Source organism: Oncorhynchus clarkii, chromosome 13 (assembly GCF_045791955.1).
Source record: "Oncorhynchus clarkii lewisi isolate Uvic-CL-2024 chromosome 13, UVic_Ocla_1.0, whole genome shotgun sequence".
NCBI classification, from domain to species: Eukaryota; Metazoa; Chordata; class Actinopteri; order Salmoniformes; family Salmonidae; genus Oncorhynchus; species Oncorhynchus clarkii.
Genome location: NC_092159.1, coordinates 37,886,989 through 37,906,908, shown reverse-complemented (window position 1 = coordinate 37,906,908; position 19,920 = coordinate 37,886,989). Strand labels below are relative to the sequence as shown.

Sequence of the window (19,920 nt, the reverse complement as noted above, 5' to 3'; positions counted from 1 at the left end):
AAACTTCTGGGCCCATATTCAGAAATCATCTCAGGGTAGTGAGTGCTGATCTAAGATCAGTTTGGCCTTTTAGATTGTAATTACACTCCGTGTACAACACATTATGAACACCTGCTCTTTCCATGACATAGACTGACCAGCTGAATCCAGGTGAAAGTTACGATCCGTTATTAATCCCACTTGAATCAGTGTCGATGAAAGGGGATGAGACTGGGTCAAGAAGGAGTTTCAAGCCTTGAGACAATTGAGACATGGATTGTGTATGTGTGCCATTCAGAGAGTGAATGGGCAAGATCAAATATTTGAGTGCCTTTGAACAGGTTATGGTAGTAGGTGCCAGGCACACCGGTTTGTGTCGAGAACAGCAGCGAATTTGGGGATTTTCATGCTCAAAAGTTTCCCGCGTGTATCAAGAATGGTCCACCATCCAAAGCACATACGGTCAACTTGACAGAACTGTGGGAAGCATTGGAGTCAGCATCCCTGTGGAACGCTTTCAACACCTTGAAGAGTCCACGCCCTGATGAATTGTGGCTGTTATGAGGGAAAAATGGGGGGGGGGGGGGGGGGTGAAGGTATTCTTCATGTTGTGTACACTGAGATATTAGGAAGGTATTCTTCATGTTTTGTACACTGAAGACCAGCATTACTACTCTGAGACGCTTTGTAAATACCGGCCCTGGCCTGTGTCTTACTAAAAAAGCTCTGAGTAGTGAGTTGTGCTGACCAACTGTGTGTATACGAGCATGACGGGTTTTTGGAATGGGGGAGAAACTGACAATTTTTTTCCCAATTTTAGGACTAATAATCCTGCTCTTTCTGTCCTAGTTGTAGTGTTGGTTTATTATGGGTAGACCTTTCTCCTGATAGGCCTCTCTTAAATCTCACTAGCCTATGTAAACTAACAGTACTTCATAACCTATAGTAACCAATTCAAATGGGAAATAAATGCACTCCCTGTAAGTAATAATCCTATATTCTATTGCACATGTTCAGTGTCCATGGTGATAAGGCAGGCACAAATTACAGGATGTACTCCGTCCAGTCCGCTTCTCCTCTGGCAGTGATTGGCTGATTGGCATGGATGCCAGGCAACTACTCACTCTGCTCTGATCCCAGCAATCCGCAGGTGAGTTATATCAACCGCCCAATGAAATCAAATCACATTTTATTGGTCGCATACACATATTTTGCCGATGTTGACGCAGTTGCAGCAAAATGCTTATGTTTCTAGCTCCAACAGTGTAGTAATACCTGACAATACAAAAAAAATACACAAAAATCAAATTAAGAAATATCACAACGATCAATGTCAGACTATCAATATACTGTATATGTGTATAGACATTATGGACAGTATATGAATAGAATCGGTGTGCACAGCAGTAGTTACAGTTGAAGTCGGAAGTTCACATACAGCTTAGCCAAATACATTTAAACTCAGTTTTTCACAATTCCTGACATTTAATCCTAGTAAAAAATTCCCCGTCTTAGGTCAGTTAGGATCACCACTTTATTTTAAGAATGTGAAATGTCAGAATAATAGTAGAGAGAATTATTTATTTCAGCTTATATTTCTTTCATCACATTCCCTGTGGATCAGAAGTTTACATACACTCAATTAGTATTTGGTAGCATTGCCTTTAAATTCTTTAACTTGGGCCAAACGTTTCGGGTAGCCTTCCACAAGCTTCTCACAATAGGTTGGGTGAATTTCGGCCCATTCCTCCTGACAGAGCTGGTGTAACTGAGTCAGGTTTGTAGGCCTCTTTGCTTGCACACGTTTTTTCAGTTCTTCCCACAAATTTTCTATAGGATTGAGGTTAGGGCTTTGTGATGGCCACTCTAATACCTTGACTTTGTTGTCCTTAAGCCATTTTGCCACAACATTGGAAGTATGCTTGGTGTCATTGTCCATTTGGAAGACCAATTTGGAACCAAGCTTTAACTTCCTGTCTGATGTCTTGAGATGTTGCTTCAATATAACCACATAATTTCCCCTGCCTCATGATGCCATCTATTTTGCGAAGTGCACCAGTCCTTCCTGCAGCAAAGCACCCCCACAACATGATGTTGCCACCCCCGTGCTTCACAGTAGGGATGGTGTTCTTCGGCTTGCAAGCCTCTCCCTTTTTCCTCCAAACATCATGATGGTCATTATGGCCAAACAGTTCTATTTTTGTTTCATCAGACCAGAGGACATTTTTCCAAAAAGTATGAGCTTTTTTATGGCGGTTTTGAAGCAGTGGCTTCTTCCTTGCTGAGAGGACTTTCAGGTTATGTCGATATAGGACTCATTTACCTGTGGATATAGATACATTTGTACCTGTTTCCTCCAGCATCTTCACAAGGTCCTTTGCTGTTGTTCTGGGATCGATTTGTACTTTTCGCACCAAAGTACGTTCATCTCTAGGAGACAGAACGCGTCTCCTTCCTGAGCGGTAGGACAGCTGCGTGGTCCCATGGTGTTTATACTTGCATACTATTGTTTGTACAGATGAATGTGGTACCTTCAGGCGTTTGGAAATTGCTCCCAAGGATGAACTAGACTTGTGGAGGTCTACAATTTTTTTCTGAGGTCTTGGCTGATTTCTTTTGATTTTCCCATGATGTCAAGCAAAGAGGCACTGAGTTTGAAGGTAGGCCTTGAAGTGAATCCACAGGTACACCTCCAATTGACTCAAATTATGTCAATTAGCTTATCAGAAGCTTCTCAAGCCATGACATCATTTTCTGGAATTTGTGATAGAGTGATACAGTGATAAGTGAAAAAATCTGTCTGTAAATAATTGTTGGAAAAATGACTTGTGTCATGCACAAAGTAGATGTCCTAACCGACTTGCCAAAACTATAGTTTGTTAACAAGAAATTTGTGGAGTGGTTGAAAAACGAGTTTCAATGACTCCAACCTATGTAAACTTCCGACTTCAACTGTACATATGAAGTGGGAAAAACAGTATGTAAACATGATTTCAAGTGACCAGCGTTCCATGACTATCTACAGTGCATTTGGAAAGTTTTCAGATCCCTATCCTTTCTCCCCATTATGTTTCCTTACAGCCTTATGAGACTTGAAATTGAGCTCAGGCGCATCCTGTTCCCATTGATCGTCCTTGAGATGTTTCTACAACATGATTGAAGTCCACCTGTGGTAAATTCAATGGATTGGACATGATTTGTAAAAGCACATACCTGTCTATATACAGTGCATTTGTTAATTATCTAGACCCCTTTACTTTTTCCTCATTTCGTTACATTACAGCCTTATTCTAAAATGGATTAAATAAATAACAATCCTCATTCATCTACACACAATACCCCATAATGACAAAGTGAACGTTTTTTCATTTTTTTTACAAATTTATTAAGTGTAAAAAACATGAATACCTTATTTACATAGGTATTCAGACCCTTTGCTATGAGACTCGGAAAGGTACACAGTTGACAGTGCATGTCAGAGCCAAAGCCAAGCCATGAGGTCAAAGGAATTGTCCGTAGAGCGCCGAGACAGGATTGTGTCGAGGCACAGATCTGGAGAAGGGTACAAAAAATGGTCCCCAAGAACACAGCGGCCTCCATCATTCCTAAATGGAAGAAGTTTGGAACCACCAAGACTCTTCCTAGAGCTGGCCGACTGGCCAAACTGAGCAATCGGGGGAGCAGGGCCTTGGTCTGGGAGGTGACCAAGAACCCAATGATCACTCGGACAGAGCTCCAGAATTTCTCTGTGGTGATGGGAGAACCTTCCAGAAGGACAACCAGATCTGCAGCACTCCACCAATCAGGCCTTTATGGTGGACTGGCCAGACGGAAGCCACTCCTCAGTAAAAGGCACAACAAGAAACAAGATTCTCTGGTCTGATGAAACCAAGATTGAAGTCTTTGGCCTGAATGCCAAGTGTCACAAATGGAGGAAAACTGGCACCATCCCTAAGGTGAAGCATGGTGGTGGCAGCATCATGCTGTGGGGATGTTTTTCAGTGGCAGGGACTGGGAGACTAGTCAGGATCGAGGGAAAGATGAACGGAGCAAAGTACAGAGAGATTATTGATGAAATCCTGCTCCAGAGCGCTCAGAACCTCAGACTGAGGCGAAGGTTCCAACAGGACAACAACCCTAAGCGCACAGCCAAGACAAAGCAGGAGTGGATTCGGGACAAGTCTCTGATTGTCCTTGAGTGGCCCAGCCAGAACCCGGACTTGAACCTGATCTAACATCTCTGGAGAGACCTGAAAATAGCAATGCAGCAACACTCCCCACCCAACCTGACAGAGCTTGAGAGAATCTGCAGAGAAGAATGGGAGAATCTCCCCAAATACAGGTGCTTGTAGCGTCATACCCAAGAACACTCAAGGCTGCAATCGCTGCCAAAGGTGCTTCAAGAAAGTACTGAGTAAAGGGTCTGAATACTTATGTAAATGCAATATTTAAGTTTTTTATTTTTTATACATTTTCAAAAAAAAATCTTACCTGTTTTTGCTTTGTCATTGTGGGGTATTGTGTTTAGATTGATGAATAAGGCTGTATGTAGCGTAACAAAATGTGGAAAAAGTCAAGGGGTTTGAATATTTTCAGAATGCACTGTACATAGGGCAGCAGCATCTAAGGTGTAGGATAGAGTACTGAGTGTTAGCCGGCTAGTAACAGTCTAATGGCCTGGAGATAGAAGCTGTTTTTCAGTCTCTCTGTCCCAGCTTTGACACAACTGTACTGTCTCCGCCTTCGTAGATGGTAGCGGGGTGAACAGGCCATGGCTCAGTTGGCTGAGGTCTTTGATGCTCTTCATTCTCAATCTCTCACTTCCTTTTTTTTGTTCAAGGCAATCAGCCCACATTAAATTCAGTACAGTAGGGAAAAAAAAATTGTTCAATTTTTATCCATTTAGTTTCAGTTACTTTAAGGGTCATTCTTCAATTACGGTGGCATTTAAAAAATAACAAACGGGATTTTTCTAAATATTTTTTAAAAATTCATGTACATTTTCCCATTCTGAATCAACTACTATGGTGTCTTAATAACTTTAAATAATTTTTAACATTATGATAACATTGTGACACCAGTAGGAGTAGTAACCAATGATGGTGACACCAATGAGAAATTTTGGGTAAATTAGGATTTTCTGAAATGGAGGCCACAAGTGCTCAAATCTAAGGTAATCAATCATTTAAAAACGATTTACTAAATTGATATGAATAATCATTTTACTCACAATGTTATTTCCCTTCATTTAAATTGACTTATGCCGCGTTCACGTGCTAGTCGGAAACAAGGAAACTCTGACATGTCTGACTTGCTAACTGGTTGTAGTTATACATGTGCCGTGTTCAACCAGTTAACAAGTCGGAAATGTCAGAGTTTCCGACCTCCGACTAGCACGTGAATGCAGCATAACACCAAGTGACACTTTGGATTTAGACACACCAAATTATCAATGGAATCCTCAAATGTATGATATCTTAAAAGGGTGTGATTAGCTAATATATTGACCCCTCCCCGATAACAGTTTGCCAATGGAGAGAATGGTCAAGGTCCTTGAGGGGGGCCATCTCAGAGAGAAGGAAGGCTGAGGCCCCCATCTGTTCCACATCTGAGCATCAGTCAGTACGGTCTGGGGTGCCTTATGGCTGTGGTACGTTCAGGCAGGGGCGGACTGGCCATCTAGCATTTCAGGCAAATGCCAGACAGGCCCACTGGGCTAAAAATGGACCAGCCCATCTAACTTTTGTGCAAAATGATCATTATCTAGCTAATATTGGGGGCTTCAAGGAAAAAAATGGGCCGATGTGGGGGCCTTGAGGCAGAAAATGTGCCAGTGAGGGGTCCTAAAGGAAGAAAAACTGTCCGGTGTGTTACACAGTGCTTTCGGAAAGTATTCATACCCCTTGGCTTATTACACGTTTTGTTTTGTTACAACCTGAATTCAAAGTGGGTTAAATATTTATTTGTTTTTAGAAAGTATTCACACCCCTGAGTGAATACATGTTAGAATCACCTTTGGCAGCGATTACAGCTGTGAGTCTTTCTGGGTTAGTCTCTAAGAGCTTTGCACACCTGGATTGTGCAATATTTGCACATTATTCCGTAAAAATTTATTTCAGCTATGTCAAGTTGGTTGTTGATCATTGCTAGACACCCATTTTCAAGTCTTGTTATACATTTTCAAGCCGATTTAAGTCAAAACTGTAACTAGGCCACCCAGGAACATTCAATATTGTCTTGGTAAGCAACTCTTAGGTTATTGTCCTGCTGAAAGGTGAATTTTCTCCCAGTGTCTGTTGGAAAGCAGACTGAACAAGGTTTTCCTCTAGGATTTTGCCTGTGCTTAGCTATATTCCGTTTATTTTTATCCTAAAAAAACTCCCCAGTCCTTGCTGATGTCAAGCATACCAGAACATGATGCAGCCACCACCATACTTGAAAATATGAAGAGTGGTACTCAGTGATGCGTTGTGTTGGATTTGCCCCAAACATAACATTTTGCATTCAGGACATAAAGTTAATTTCTTTGCCACATTTTTTGCAGTTTTACTTTAATGCCTTATTGCAAACAGGATGCATATTTGGGAATGTTTTTATTCTGTACAAGCTCTGTCATTTAGGTTAGTATTGTGGAGTAACTACAAGGTTGTTGATCTATCCTTGGTTTTCTCCTATCACAGCCATTAAACTCTGTAACTGTTTTAAAAGTCACCATTGGCCTCATGTTGAAATCCCTGAGCGGTTTCCTTCCTCTCTGGCAACTGAGTTAGGAAGGACGCCTGTATCTTTGTGGTGACAGGGTGTATTGATACACCATCCAAAGTGTAATTATTAATTATCATCATCCTCAAAAGGATATTCAATGTCTGATTTTTTTATCTACCCATTTGCGGTGCATTGGAAAACCTCCCTGGTCTTTGTGGTTGAATCTGTCTTTGAAATTCAGATAATGTATGTGTGAGGTACAGAGATGTGGTAGTCACTCAAAAATCCTGTTAAACACTATTATTGCACACAGAGTGAGTTCATGCAACATATTATGTGACTTGTTATGCACATTTTTACTTCTGAATTTACTTTGTCTTTTCATAACAAATGGGTTGCATACTTATTCACTCAAGAGATTTCAGCTTTTCATTTGTATTAAATTTGTAACAATGTCTAAAAATATAATTGCACTTTGACATTATAGGGTATTGTGTGTAGGCCAGTGACACAAAATGTAATCCATTTTAAATTCAGGCTGTAACAGAATAACATTTGTAAAAAATCAAGGGGTGTGAATACTTTCTGAATGCACTGTAAATGCCAGGGCCGATTTCTGGTCCTAGTCCGCCCCTGCGTGCTTGTGTGTCTCTCTGTGTGTGTGTGTGTGTGTGTGTGCGTGTGCAAGTGGATTTGGGCACTCTTCCAGACTCTGTGTCAACATTGTCCCAACATGGTCCCATGGTGCTTGGTGAGTGGGGTTGGAACTAGGAGGCGACGGTGTTCAGCAGAAGTGCAGATGTGACACATCGCTTTCCCAGCACTTTTCATTCCAGCAGGAGACATAATGGCTTGTGATTGGCCTTGTAGGCTGTTTGTCTCACTGTGTGGGAGCTGACGGTTCTACATTAGACAGATACTTTTCTCAGACGTCACATTATGTTGATGTCAGGCCCGGAATATAAATGGGGAAAAAAGGTATCCAGTTAAACTGAATCAAAATTAAATTTTGTCAACTGTGTCTCCTCTTCAGGAGGCCACATTCTCTTCCTTAAGCATGTGTCTGTTGATATCAATGTGGTGAAGCACTTTATGTACATGCAGGGATCTATTTGTCTGATGATGGTTAGTCTGTTAGAGGTCCTCTATCCTTGTCAAAGTCACCTTTTGGGGATTTCATCATAAACCAACAGTAGAAAAGCACTGTTTTCTAGCCTTTTGTGAAGGATGTTTCTGAGAGTTCCAGTCTGGTATCCCCATCAATGCTTCCTGTCTCCCTGATGCCTGTCACTTCAGTATAGAAGCACCATATCACCAGAACAAGAAAAGACTGACATGGACTCTTGGGATGTTGTTGTATTGTCCTCTTACTCTCACAGTCGGGTTCCCGTTTGATTTTGATTGGTGGAGAGCAGGGGGCTGTACGGGCCGATCAGAAGGATTACAGTCATACAGGCTGATGCTGTGTCACTATTCCAGGGACCCATGCAGCAGACGGGTCAGATATGTCACTTCTTCTCATGTCAGCTGTGTCATATTTGTTTGGAAGTTGTTCATTTGGTGACGGTTGAGTTTCAGGTTGGTATGAGAACATTTCGATCCTTCAGGGAAGCCTTGATTGACTGTCAAGAGAGGCCCCACTGGTATAAAGCCAATAGAGGGGATTTCCTATTTGCAATCATACAGAAATGCACGTTTGATTCAATCTATGATCTAATATAAGTAGAATCTCAGAAAACTCCTAATTTCACCACAATTCTAAGAACTTAAACTCTAAGAAACTGAAACAAACTCTCTCCGACCTTTCCATTTGTCAGTCAGTTCATTAGTGAGTAAACAGCTGAGGTGACGGGGGAATATTACAGTGTAAAAAAATGGAACGATTTAGTTAGTGTACTTGTTTGTTAGATTGCCCGAAATAAGTGCTCCCCAGAGATAAGGGCCAGTGGGACACAGAGCAGAGTGGAGCTGAGAGCAGCAGCTGGCTCTACACTGAGGTCACAGTCCACATGAATGGAATCTCATGAACCTATGCTCTTGAACAGCAACATGTGGGGACCGCTGCTTTCAAACAATAACAAAAGTATTTTCCCTATTATGTGTCCTAGCTGACTGAATTGGCATTAAAGAAGCTATGTCTTTGTGGGCTATACTCAGCCTTGTCTCAGGATGGTAAGTTGGTGGTTGAAGATATCCCTCTAGTGGTGTGGGGGCTGTGCTTTGGCAAAGTGGGTGGGGTTATATCCTTCCTGTTTGGCCCTGTCCGGGGGTGTCCTCGGATGGGGCCACAGTGTCTCCTGACCCCTCCTGTCTCAGCCTCCAGTATTTATGCTGCAGTAGTTTATGTGTCGGGGGGCTAGGGTCAGTTTGTTATATCTGGAGTACTTCTCCTGTCCTATTTCGGTGTCCTGTGTGAATTTAAGTGTGCGTTCTCTAATTCTCTCTTTCTCTCTCTCGGAGGACCTGAGCCCTAGGACCATGCCCCAGGACTACCTGACATGATGACTCCTTGCTGTCACCAGTCCACCTGGCCGTGCTGCTGCTCCAGTTTCTTTCAACTGTTCTGCCTTATTATTATTCGACCATGCTGGTCATTTATGAACATTTGAACATCTTGGCCATGTTCTGTTATAATCTCCACCCGGCACAGCCAGAAGAGGACTGGCCATCCCACATATGCTCTCTCTAATTCTCTCTTTCTTTCTCTCGGAGGACCTGAGCCCTAGGACCATGCCCCAGGAATACCTGACATGATGACTCCTTGCTGTCCCCAGTCCACCTGACTGTGCTGCTGCTCCAGTTTCAACTGTTCTGCCTTATTATTATTCGACCATGCTGGTCATTTATGAACATTTGAACATCTTGACCATGTTCTGTTATAATCTCCACCCGGCACAGCCAGAAGAGGACTGGCCACCCCACATAGCCTGGTTCCTCTCTAAGTTTCTTCCTAGGTTTTGGCCTTTCTAGGGAGTTTTTCCTAGCCACCGTGCTTCTACACCTGCATTGCTTGCTGTTTGGGGTTTTAGGCTGGGTTTCTGTACAGCACTTTGAGATATCAGCTGATGTACGAAGGGCTATATAAATAGATTTGATTTGATTTGATTTGATGTTAACATGATGTATTTGGGGAAAGCAAGGGAAGAGGAAAGGAGTAACACCAGTGCTTTCCAGGGGGTTATTCCGGTTGGTTCTCTGGAGGACGATAAAAAAAAAAACAAGAGTACCCAGCCGGTAATTTAGGTATCCCCAGTGGCTGGAGACACAGTGAAAATATCTGCTCTGGACTGGTAAGGTAGTGTAATGATAGTAGAATGCAGGAGTAATAATAAGTGCTAAAGGTTACTGGTGGCGCATTATTGTGTTCAGACCCCTTGACTTTTTCCACATTTTGTTACATTACAGCCTTATTCTAAAATGGATTCAATTCATCAATCTACACACAATACCCCATAATGACAAAGCAGAAACAAGTTTTTTTTAATTAAAAACTGAAATATCACATTTATTCAGACCCTTTACTCACACTACAAGCTTGGCACACCTGTATTTGTGGAGTTTCTCCCATTCTTCTCTGGGGAGCGTCGCTGCACAGCTATTTTCAGGTCTCTCCAGATTAGTCTCCCAGTCTTACTGCTGAAAAACATCCACACAGCATGATGCTGCCACCACCATGCTTTACCGTAGGGATGGTGCCAGGTTTCCTACAGACGTGACACTTGGCATTCAGGCCAAAGAGTTCAATCTTGGTTTCATCAGACCAGTGAATCTTGTTTCTCATGGTCAGAGTCCTTTGGGTGCCTTTTGGTAAACTCCAAGCAGGCTGTCATGTGCCTTTTACAGGAGTGGCTTCCGATTGGCCACACTACAATAAAGGTCTGATTGATAGAGTGCTGCAGAGATTGTTATCCTTCTGGATGGTTCTCCCATCTCCATAGAGGAACTCTGGAACTCGGTTAGAGTGACCATTGGGTTCTTGGTCACCTCCCTGACCAAGGCCCTTCTCCCCTGATTGCTCAGTTCCAACTCTAGGAAGAGTCTTGGTGGTTCCAAACTTCTTCCATTTAAGAATAATGGAGGCCACTGTGTTCTTGGGGAGTTCAACCTTGGTTCAATCAGACCTTTTTTGGTACCCTTCCCCAGATCTGTGCCTAGACACAGTTCCTTCGACCTCATGGCTTGGTTTTTGCTCTGACATGCACTGTCAACTGTGGGACGTCATATAGACAGGTGTGTGCCTTTCCAAATCATATCCAATCAATTGAATTTACTGCAGGTGGACACCAATCAAGTTGTATAAACATCTCAAGGATGATCAATGGGAACAGGATGCACCTGAGCTCAATTTCGAGTCTCATAGCAAACAGTCTGAATACTTGCAAAAACCAGCCTCAGTGCTAAGACATTTTCACACAGCATTCCATACATAGTTAATGCTATTGGTAGTGGCATAAGAGTCCGTTAATGTCGATCTTTGAGGTCTAGCAAAATACATTGAAATGGTGTGGAAAGCATATTGGAGTGAGGTCGAAGAAATGTCGGTAGGGGATAATCAACTCGGGGCTATGCTTTCTATGGAAAATAATGAACGAGGTGGAAGGTGTAGAAAGAGGAGGAAGGGAAGTGCTACTAAGGTACACAATAGTAAGGTGGAAGGTGTGTTCCACGACGCGCTAGGTGAGTGGAACTGACCTTCCACCGAGTTGCATTATTTTCCAGAGAACTCATAGAGCCCCGAGTTGATCATCTCCTTTATACCATTATCAAGTTTCAGGTAAGACCCAAGTGCAGACTGTGTTGAAGTAACAATGTTTATTGCAACAACAGGGGCAGGCAAACGACAGGTCAAGGCAGGCAGGGGTCTATAATCCAGAGTAGTGGGGCCAAGGTACAGGCAGGCCCAGGGTCAGGTCAGGCAAGGGTCAAAACCAAGAGGACGAGAAGAAGAGAGACTAGGGAAAAAGCAGGCACTGAGACAAAACGCTGGTTGACTTGAACAAACAGGACGAACTGGCACAGACAGACAGAAAACACAGGTATAAATACCCAGGGGATAAGTGGGGAAGATGGGCGACACCTGGAGGGAGGTGGAGACAAGCACAAGGACAGGTGAAACAGATCAGGGCGTGACAACCATGGCTATAATTTAAGACATTTGACGCTAGAAATGTGTTCAACATCCATTAAAGTAGCTAGCACGTTTACTAGATAGCTACAGTTTGCCGTGGTAACCAAACAAACAGACTTGCTAGTTTAGCTAATAAAACCATTAGTCCGAGCTTACCATTATGAAAATCGAGTAAAAAAAATGACAATAATGTTTTCAATTGGACTTTTGCTTTCAAAAGCAGTCCAAACATAGAACATGTAAGAATGAATAGCTAATGAATTCTACCTTCCAAATATATCTTGCATTATAGGGAAATAATACAAGATCTAGAATGCCCTTCTTACCCATGCATCTGGTTTTAACCTATTACTTACAGCAGCTACAGTGCTAATAAGTGAACTGTCAATCCTGCATCCCCCCACCACTCCCTCACTCCCTTGCTACTGTTGTTACTTAGTCACAGCACAGATTATTTACTGCCACCATGGTCACAGGGGGGAGAGTATTTGTTGTTATAATGCTTTGGCCTGTGTGAGCTGGTAACCATGGAAACTCTTTATGAAAGGGGACCCCCAGAAATGTTTATGGGTGTCATCACTTCCCTGGTCTCCTTCTGTTCCCCGTCCTGTGTTTTGTCCTTTGCTCTGAACCCTGTGTGGGGTCTTCAGAAGCACCCTGCCCCAGTCCTGATGGTCCAGAGACGTTGGTGTCGGGCCCAGCCCAAGGCTTCTGGCTCTGGGAGGTTGTGTTGCGTTGTACCAGTGTGGGCATGGCACTACCCAGAGAGCCAACCGGGAGACTGAGGCCTGAGACTGAGGCTGGGGTCCAGGTCATCTTTGAGCTACATCCAGGACTGTCAAATGGTACAAAGAACCAGATTGGAAAAGATCTCTCTTTGAAGGGTTATGTAACATCAGTGTGTTTGTGTTATTAATAAAACACACTGTGCCAGGTTACTTTCAAGCACTGGACTAACATTGGACTAATGACACTCACTAGATCATTTCCACATTTGTTTTAAAGACAATTGCATCATTACTCTGAGTTTGTTGGACCTGGGTGAGGTATCTAGTACAGTCCTTGCTGTGTAAGAACCCTTTATTGTTATTTTATGTTTACAGGATCATCGAAACACTGTTTTTTCTTTCCCAAAATGTGTTTTGATATTATGAAACAAAAAGTGTTGATGTAGTAGTAGGGTCATTCCAGGAAACGAGTCCCTTCTGGTGGCCTAATGAGACTCTGAAGGAAACGTTCTCTGAAGTTGTGGGAGCGTTTGTTGTTAGCTGGGTTTTGGCTAGTCTAACTTGGTGAAGAAAAAAAGTGTTTTATTTCACCTAATTTTAACATTCTGTCATGAAGAGCACATGTTCAACTTAATAAAAAAATGTGTTTTCTCATTTTAAGAGTTTGAATAAAAAATTACTAGTCGGTGTCTATTAAGTGCCAAATAAAGTATCAAGGTTGACTGCAACAGGGTATACCATTTCATCTTAAATCAGCCATTCCTCCTTGTGACAGAAGCAATGGAAGCTTGTTGGGTGAAACAGAGAATGGCACTTGAACGCAAGAGTCACAAATGTGTATTTTATTTTTAATTGTAAAATAAATTCTAGCCTGATCCTATATGGGGTAACAGGGTTGACGTGTCATGCTCGACCCACTCAGTTTTCCACCACAAAAAAACAGAAAATTGCCAAAAAAAAAAGATGAGAAGCAGCTCTGCTTTTACACTATGATTTGACTATTAGATATTCAATGTTTCGTTTCAAAAAAACATTTTTAAAAGGAATAGTTTCACCATAATAAAACGAGAGTTCAGTTCACAGGGTTGACCTTAAAATGACAGACAGGCATTTTTTATCATATGAAATAAATAATAATCTTCAGAAATAACTTGGTCAAAGCAACAAAATAACTTGAGCTGTACAATGACGGTAAAAAAATACGTTGGGTTTAAGTGCGTTAGAATCTTTCTTGACGTCACAGAGGGAGATATAGAAATTCTGAATTCTGGTACTTTAGCCAGTCTTTATTCATATTAAAAATCGGATTTATTGAATTCCCCATGTGGTCTATATTAATGGGCCCTTCATTTAACATAACACTCTTTTAAAATGCAATATTGGTGCACAATTTCTACTTCAAACATCAAAAGAGACAAAAAAGGGACTCATTTCATGGAACGACCCTGTACCACATTGAATGTATTATACACGATGTCACAATGAGATATAACACATTTAATCATCATTGATATTAAATATGTATATGACTGTAACGGTCCAGCTGAAGATTGTCCGATCCAGGAGGTGTTAGATTGACATGACCATACATTCAGTTAACTCTTAAAAATGTGATCATTTTGGCTACAGTCGGAAAGCGTAGTCATATTAGGCCCTCCACTGTAGTTGGGAAGGCCTCATCTAAATCATACATGCTCCAAAATACTTTGTATTTAACCACCAAAATGGCTTCTCAGTTAATGTCCAACAAAACAAAAAACATTCTTTATGTTCTAGCTGGAACACTTGTGACGGTAAAAACATAATTGTAAATCTATACAGTATATGATATGCATATTTCATGTATTTATACCCATTTTGGGTCCAGTACAAATCATTTGATTACGGATCAACCTGTTCTGCAGGCTCTCAACAATGAGAATCGACAAACGGCTGCTGGGGAGACTAAACCTCCCAGCCTCCACCTTGCTCCTCCACTGTGACCAGACAGCTGACACATAAAACATGCCCCTGTGCTGAATACCAGAGTGTTCAGGGCCAGTCAGGGCCATCCGATCTGGCAGGTAGCAACGACTGGGTAAGACTCCTGAGAGAGTCTACAGGAGAGCCCTATGTCCCTGTTGTGTATGTCCTAGCTGTAGGTACATTTCCGGTAAAGGGGTGGGGCCTACCTGGCGGTGGGTGCACACTCTCCCAGGTGTATCCTGAGCACGCCCTGGGTGTGGAGTCTTAGCAGGTGGTCAAACTCAGCGGGCATGGCGTGCACCGTCTTCTTACTCTGCCTGTTGTCGTAGTAGTGGTTGGTGAGGGGCTGGTGTCGGTGGGGGTGTTCATTAAAGGGCCAGAACCCGTAGAGATGCACGTTGGCACACAGCTCCAACGCCAGGCTAGCCACGATGAGTCCTGTGCTGAGGCGTACCGTTCGCAGGCCCTGGCCCTGCCAGAAGCGCGCCAGACTCTGTAGGTACTCTGGGTTGAGGAAGACGGGCCGCGAGGGGCTGTCAAAGTCCTGGATGGTGTAGAGGGCCCGCAGAGACACGGGCGTGTTGTGGCCGTACGAGAAGGCTGGCAGGAGCATCAGGGAGTCGCCATAGCTACGCAGGCTCTCCACGAAGGGCCGACGACGCTCCTGCAGGCCCCCATATCTGAGAGAGGATGGTATGAAGAGAAAAAAGAGAGAGGTGAAGAACAGCTGGAGGAGATAAATTTGACCAGCACTAGAATATATGATCAGATAATTTCTCAATCCACCATAAAACACCAGATGATAAGCAGTATGAGAAGCCCAATGTACCCCCAAACTCACTTCTCCATGAGGATGCTGGGATTAGCTGTCACCAAGTCTGTCTTGTTGCCCACGTCTCGCTCATAGCCATTCTCCAGAGGAGGGAGGTTACACCTGAGAGAGGGAGACATAGAGGGAAGTAGTCAGTGAATTTGTGTCTAACAATGTTTGAGAGGGAAAGGTAATTATTGTGGAGTAAGTTTTCTGTCTCACACCTGATAACAAACTGGGCGGAGTCGATTTTCTCTCCACAGCTGCTATTAGCTAGGATTCCCCCATTCCCAACCACAGAACACGTATCCCATGTCGTATTCACAAAAGGATTCTCCTGTAGGCAACACAACATGTGTCATGTCACTCTCTTTCTTAAACACACACTCACACACACTATTCATTGAGGTGACGCTCTGGACCAGAGCAACAAACCTTAGCAAAGGTGCTGAACAGTTCAGGGGTCACCTGAAGAGGCTTCCTCTTCTCTCCATCGTAAACAACCTTTGACCCCAGAGGAGTGTTAGCCTGTGTTACCATAGCCTTGGTGAGTCCATGACATCTGTTACTCAGAAGAGACCTGAGAACACAACAATAACCTTTTGATTATAAGATAAAGACACAGTATTAAAAGCGTACTGTAAATGAATCGTACTTCATACACACGTTTCTCTTATTTTGATACAGTCTGGTTAATAAGTTAGGTATAAAAAGCTACTGGTGATAAATTTAAGAAAATATCAGATACAGGGATACATAAACAAGGCTTCATCGTCTTGTCTTGATATAAATATAAAAATTGGAAAGGGATGTTTATTGAAAAATATAGTCTTTTAGAATTTCTGCTCTCGAGTGTCCTTCCTTTCAAGTGTTTATTCATTTACAAAGCTCCTTGCAGTTCTCTTTTGTGTTGTTTGGTGTTGTTGAAGTCTCTGTATACTCAGAGGGAGCTTTACTAAGCCAGTGTTAGCCTGCGGAGACAGGACAGCTGAGAAGGGAAATACCCACTGACTGATGCAACAATCACACGACTCTGACCTCTGCTGCTGCTGCTACTAGCAGCATGAAGAAGTCAACGCTAACATTTCACAGGTCACTTCCCCTGCTTTTAAGCACACTTCCACGTGCTTTTGTTTCTCATTCTTCTAAGGTAGAAAGGAAACATCCCTTTTGTTTAAGTTTGTGACCCTCACAAAGTGGTCTTAGGCTCATCGTGGCTGGCTTTTAGTGGGGCTCAGAGTCTGGGTTTATTGTGCGTTGATATTTCACCTGAAATTTCTGAACTTGTCCTCCTGCTTCCTCCAGCTGTGAGAGTAGAGCTCCAACACTTTGTCAGTGACTGTATCCCTTTGACACACACACACAGACACACACACACACACACACACACACACACACACAAAACATAGAACATGCAGTTATGAACCATATAATGAAGTTAATAACAGGAAGAGAGACAGATGAGGTGGTTGTTGAGCAGAGAGGATTGTGGGTTGCCAGGGCGTGTGTCTAGTCTCACCTGCAGCCCTTGCATGTTCTGGAGGGGACTGGCCCAGAGTTCATAATAGGACTTTTGTGGGGGGGTCTGCCAGGTTGAACATTGCTATGTACACCAACAGAGACAGAGGAAGACAGAGAGAATAGAAGGATGAGTTGACCTCTGTTTGAACCCAGTACACCACTTATCTTGTCAACACTTGTATAGCTGCAATGTTTGCTGTTGTATTTGCAGTGTATTGTTTGAGTTTACCATGTTAACTTCGCTGAATGAATTGTGTTGATGTGATCATTTTACAGTGGGTTTACATTAAATCAATAGCTGAATGTTGTGCGCACTGTAACAATAACCTGGTGAGCTAAAGGGTTATCGAAGGCAAAACAGAACACACTGGGCAGCCATTTTACCTTATCCCTCTGAGTCTAGTGTGTTTTACTGATTATCTAACAGGAAACCCTGAATTCCTGAAGGGGTTTCACAGCAGCATTACACACGTAAGTGCCAACCGCAAATGATCGGAAAGACAGGGGACTGTTCATATTTAGATCTGATAAGTAATCCAAGGGCAAGATCAAGCCTGATTTTAAGTTTTAAGAACACACTACAGAGGGTGCATGAGTTTCCCCACTCCAGAATGAGACACTCTTGTGGACAGTTATTTATGGTGGGATAATTGTCATATCCTGCAGATGGTGAATGTCAAACAACACTTTAGTTCTAAGATTAATCTGAGAGTCTCGAGTCACATTCAGACAGAGACCATTTAGACAGTTAGTTTCATCGAGACATGACTGGGGAGGGGAAAGAAAATGGCTCTCAAGTTTCACTGTCACAGAAGGGCCGACGCTAAGCGAAAACAGTGTGTTCATCAGGCGTGTTTCGGTAACAGCATGAGAAGGCACTTTGCAGTGACTTTTCGATCTCGATCTCTTGTACAAATGTTCTGTTCCCCTTTCACTCACTTATCTTCCTCTGCCTACAGGCAACTTATTAATTTCCCACTGAAAATAGATCACTATTTAAAATCAATATCTAGCAGAGCACACCTACAAGCACACGCCAGGTTTGTATTTTTTTTTTTTTTAGAAACATCTGGTCAAGGGGAGAAAAGATCTGCTATAATGTTTTTGTTTGAGTATGAGATTTCAAAATTCACCAACGTAACACCTTCAACTTATTCTACCTACATTGTAAAATTAACAGTTGAGTTCGCTTCAACACAAGATGTAAAATTGGTACAGGTTGTTCAGAGTTCATTAATAGTGGGCTGGTATGAAATCCATCAACTCTGCTGAGGCACAAACAGACGTTACCTCTCTCTCCCTCTCTTTTCCACCACATAATCATGAGGTTTCGGCGGTTTAGTTAAGATGCCCACAGTAACAAGCATTGAGAAAGCCAACCACTGCTTTGAGGAGAGAGAGAGAGAGAGAGAGAGAGAGAGAGAGAGAGAGAGAGAGAGAGAGAGAGAGAGAGAGAGAGAGAGAGAGCGAGAGAGAAGGTGGAGAGGGAACCAGTGAACAGGCAGTGAACAGGCATAACCACCAATACCAAACATATAATATACAACTCTTACCTTGTTCCACTACAGCAGCTACTCACACCAACCGATGTGAAACAGTCACACTCTTAAAATCAGAAGTGTGGAGACTCACTCCCTTCCTCCTTTCCTCTCGGAATCTGTCTGGAGGATATGCAGCTAGCTACCACCAGCCAGACCTAATCCCCCACCCTAGCCCGGGGCTAAAGGCTCCAACACCTGCCCAGTCAAGATGGAGGAAGTTTGGGAGAAGGGGTGTGAAAAGATTGGGACTCACTGTTTGCTGAAGAAGTACCAGACGAGTGCAGTCAGGACAGTCCCCAGGATGGACAGGGTGAGCATAAAGGAGAACAGTCCCCTCATGCCTCTCTCGCCCTGCTACTTCCTCTGGCTGGCCCCCTCCTCTTCTTTTCTCTCTCTCTCCCTCTCTCCTATTGTCCTTCACTCAGCACTTACACATTAGTTTGTTTCAGACCTTTCCCTTCTTTCCTTTTCTTATTTTTACCTCCCCCTCCCTCCCTTGCTATTTGCCCCAGATTGTCCTTCACTGCTCACTCTTTCTGACTGTGGTTAATCTTTCTGTCTCACTCACTCCCCCCTCATTTTCCGCCCTCTCTTTCTCTCTCTCTCTCCTTCCCTCTCTCTCTGTCTCTCCCCCTCTGTCTCTTTCTCAGAGCGTTTCCAGGCACATCTCTTCTATAAGCAGACTATCATATCTCTGTCTGTACCCTATAAAAATCTCCTCTCTCCTTTCCCCCCTCTTTTCTCCCCCTCCGCTATAGATGTCAGTCTTTTGTCCACACGCCCTCCTTTACGTAGATTGATGTGTCTTGTTTCCTTTCATCTCCTTTTCTGGCTTTCTCTTTCTCACTCCTTCGTTGAGAGCACACCACGCTCTTACTTTCAGTTCACTGTAGTCCCAGAGCTCAAGCTGTTGCTCTGTCTGCATTCTCCAACCCCACCCCTGAGTCCTAGCCTTCTCTACGCTTTCCCCCTCCCTCCCTTCCTGTAATACACCCCCCGAACCACCTCTCCCCTCTTCTCTCCCCTCCTCTACATGGAGAGCAGCCAGTAATACAATTCCCTGGTACTGAATTAGCCCAGGGTCTGCCTCTTGACTTATGTGTGTGAGTGCTTATGAGTGTGTGTAGTGTATGTATGTGTGTGTGTGAGCGTCTGTGTGGCAGGGATTTATTTTTCCATTAGCCAATGATGGTCAGAGTAGGCTAGGGGAAAGGGCTATCGGCCAATCAGATTTACAGTTTCCCTGTTCTCTATCTCGTGCCCTTCTTTGACTGTCCCGTTCCCTATCTGGCTGGCTCTACAAGTTTACTTTCCGGGACGTTTGCAGGCTCAAGCTCAACTTTGTTTACAGCATCAGGCATGGGTTCTAAGAAGCTATTAATGAATACAACTTTTCTCACCCTGTCAGACGATGAGAAAGAGAGAGAGAGAAATACATACTTTGTGTACAACGCAAAACTCCAAACAATGCATGCAGAGCAGAATTGGGACTATACCTGTTAGTTATCAAAATGTAATTCTACAACCACTTCAAATGAGGCC

The 19,920-nt window shown here is 43.1% G+C and overlaps 1 protein-coding gene across 4 annotated transcripts; it reads right to left on the bottom strand.

Annotated features, from left to right (window-relative positions):
- Positions 1-910: 910 nt before the first annotated feature.
- On the bottom strand, positions 911-19,446 carry LOC139364640 (alpha-2,8-sialyltransferase 8E-like). Of its 4 annotated transcripts, XR_011626489.1 has the most exons (10): positions 18,632-19,446; positions 16,836-16,919; positions 16,586-16,663; positions 15,752-15,896; positions 15,541-15,653; positions 15,347-15,439; positions 14,712-15,185; positions 11,731-12,647; positions 3,059-3,146; positions 911-1,254 (listed from the first exon to the last, which is right to left on the bottom strand). XR_011626489.1 is itself a non-coding variant. In XM_071101556.1 (8 exons), exons 1-8 carry the CDS (start codon positions 18,715-18,717, stop codon positions 12,389-12,391), a joined length of 1,332 nt encoding a protein of 443 aa, XP_070957657.1. In that variant the 5' UTR covers positions 18,718-19,446; the 3' UTR covers positions 11,482-12,388. The 4 variants fall into 4 exon arrangements, 3 of the variants coding, with proteins under 3 accessions (XP_070957657.1, XP_070957659.1, XP_070957658.1); XM_071101556.1 differs by lacking the exons at positions 911-1,254; positions 3,059-3,146 and having other exon boundaries at positions 11,482-12,647; XM_071101558.1 differs by lacking the exons at positions 911-1,254; positions 3,059-3,146 and having other exon boundaries at positions 11,482-11,761.
- Between the last annotated feature and the right edge of the window lie 474 nt (positions 19,447-19,920).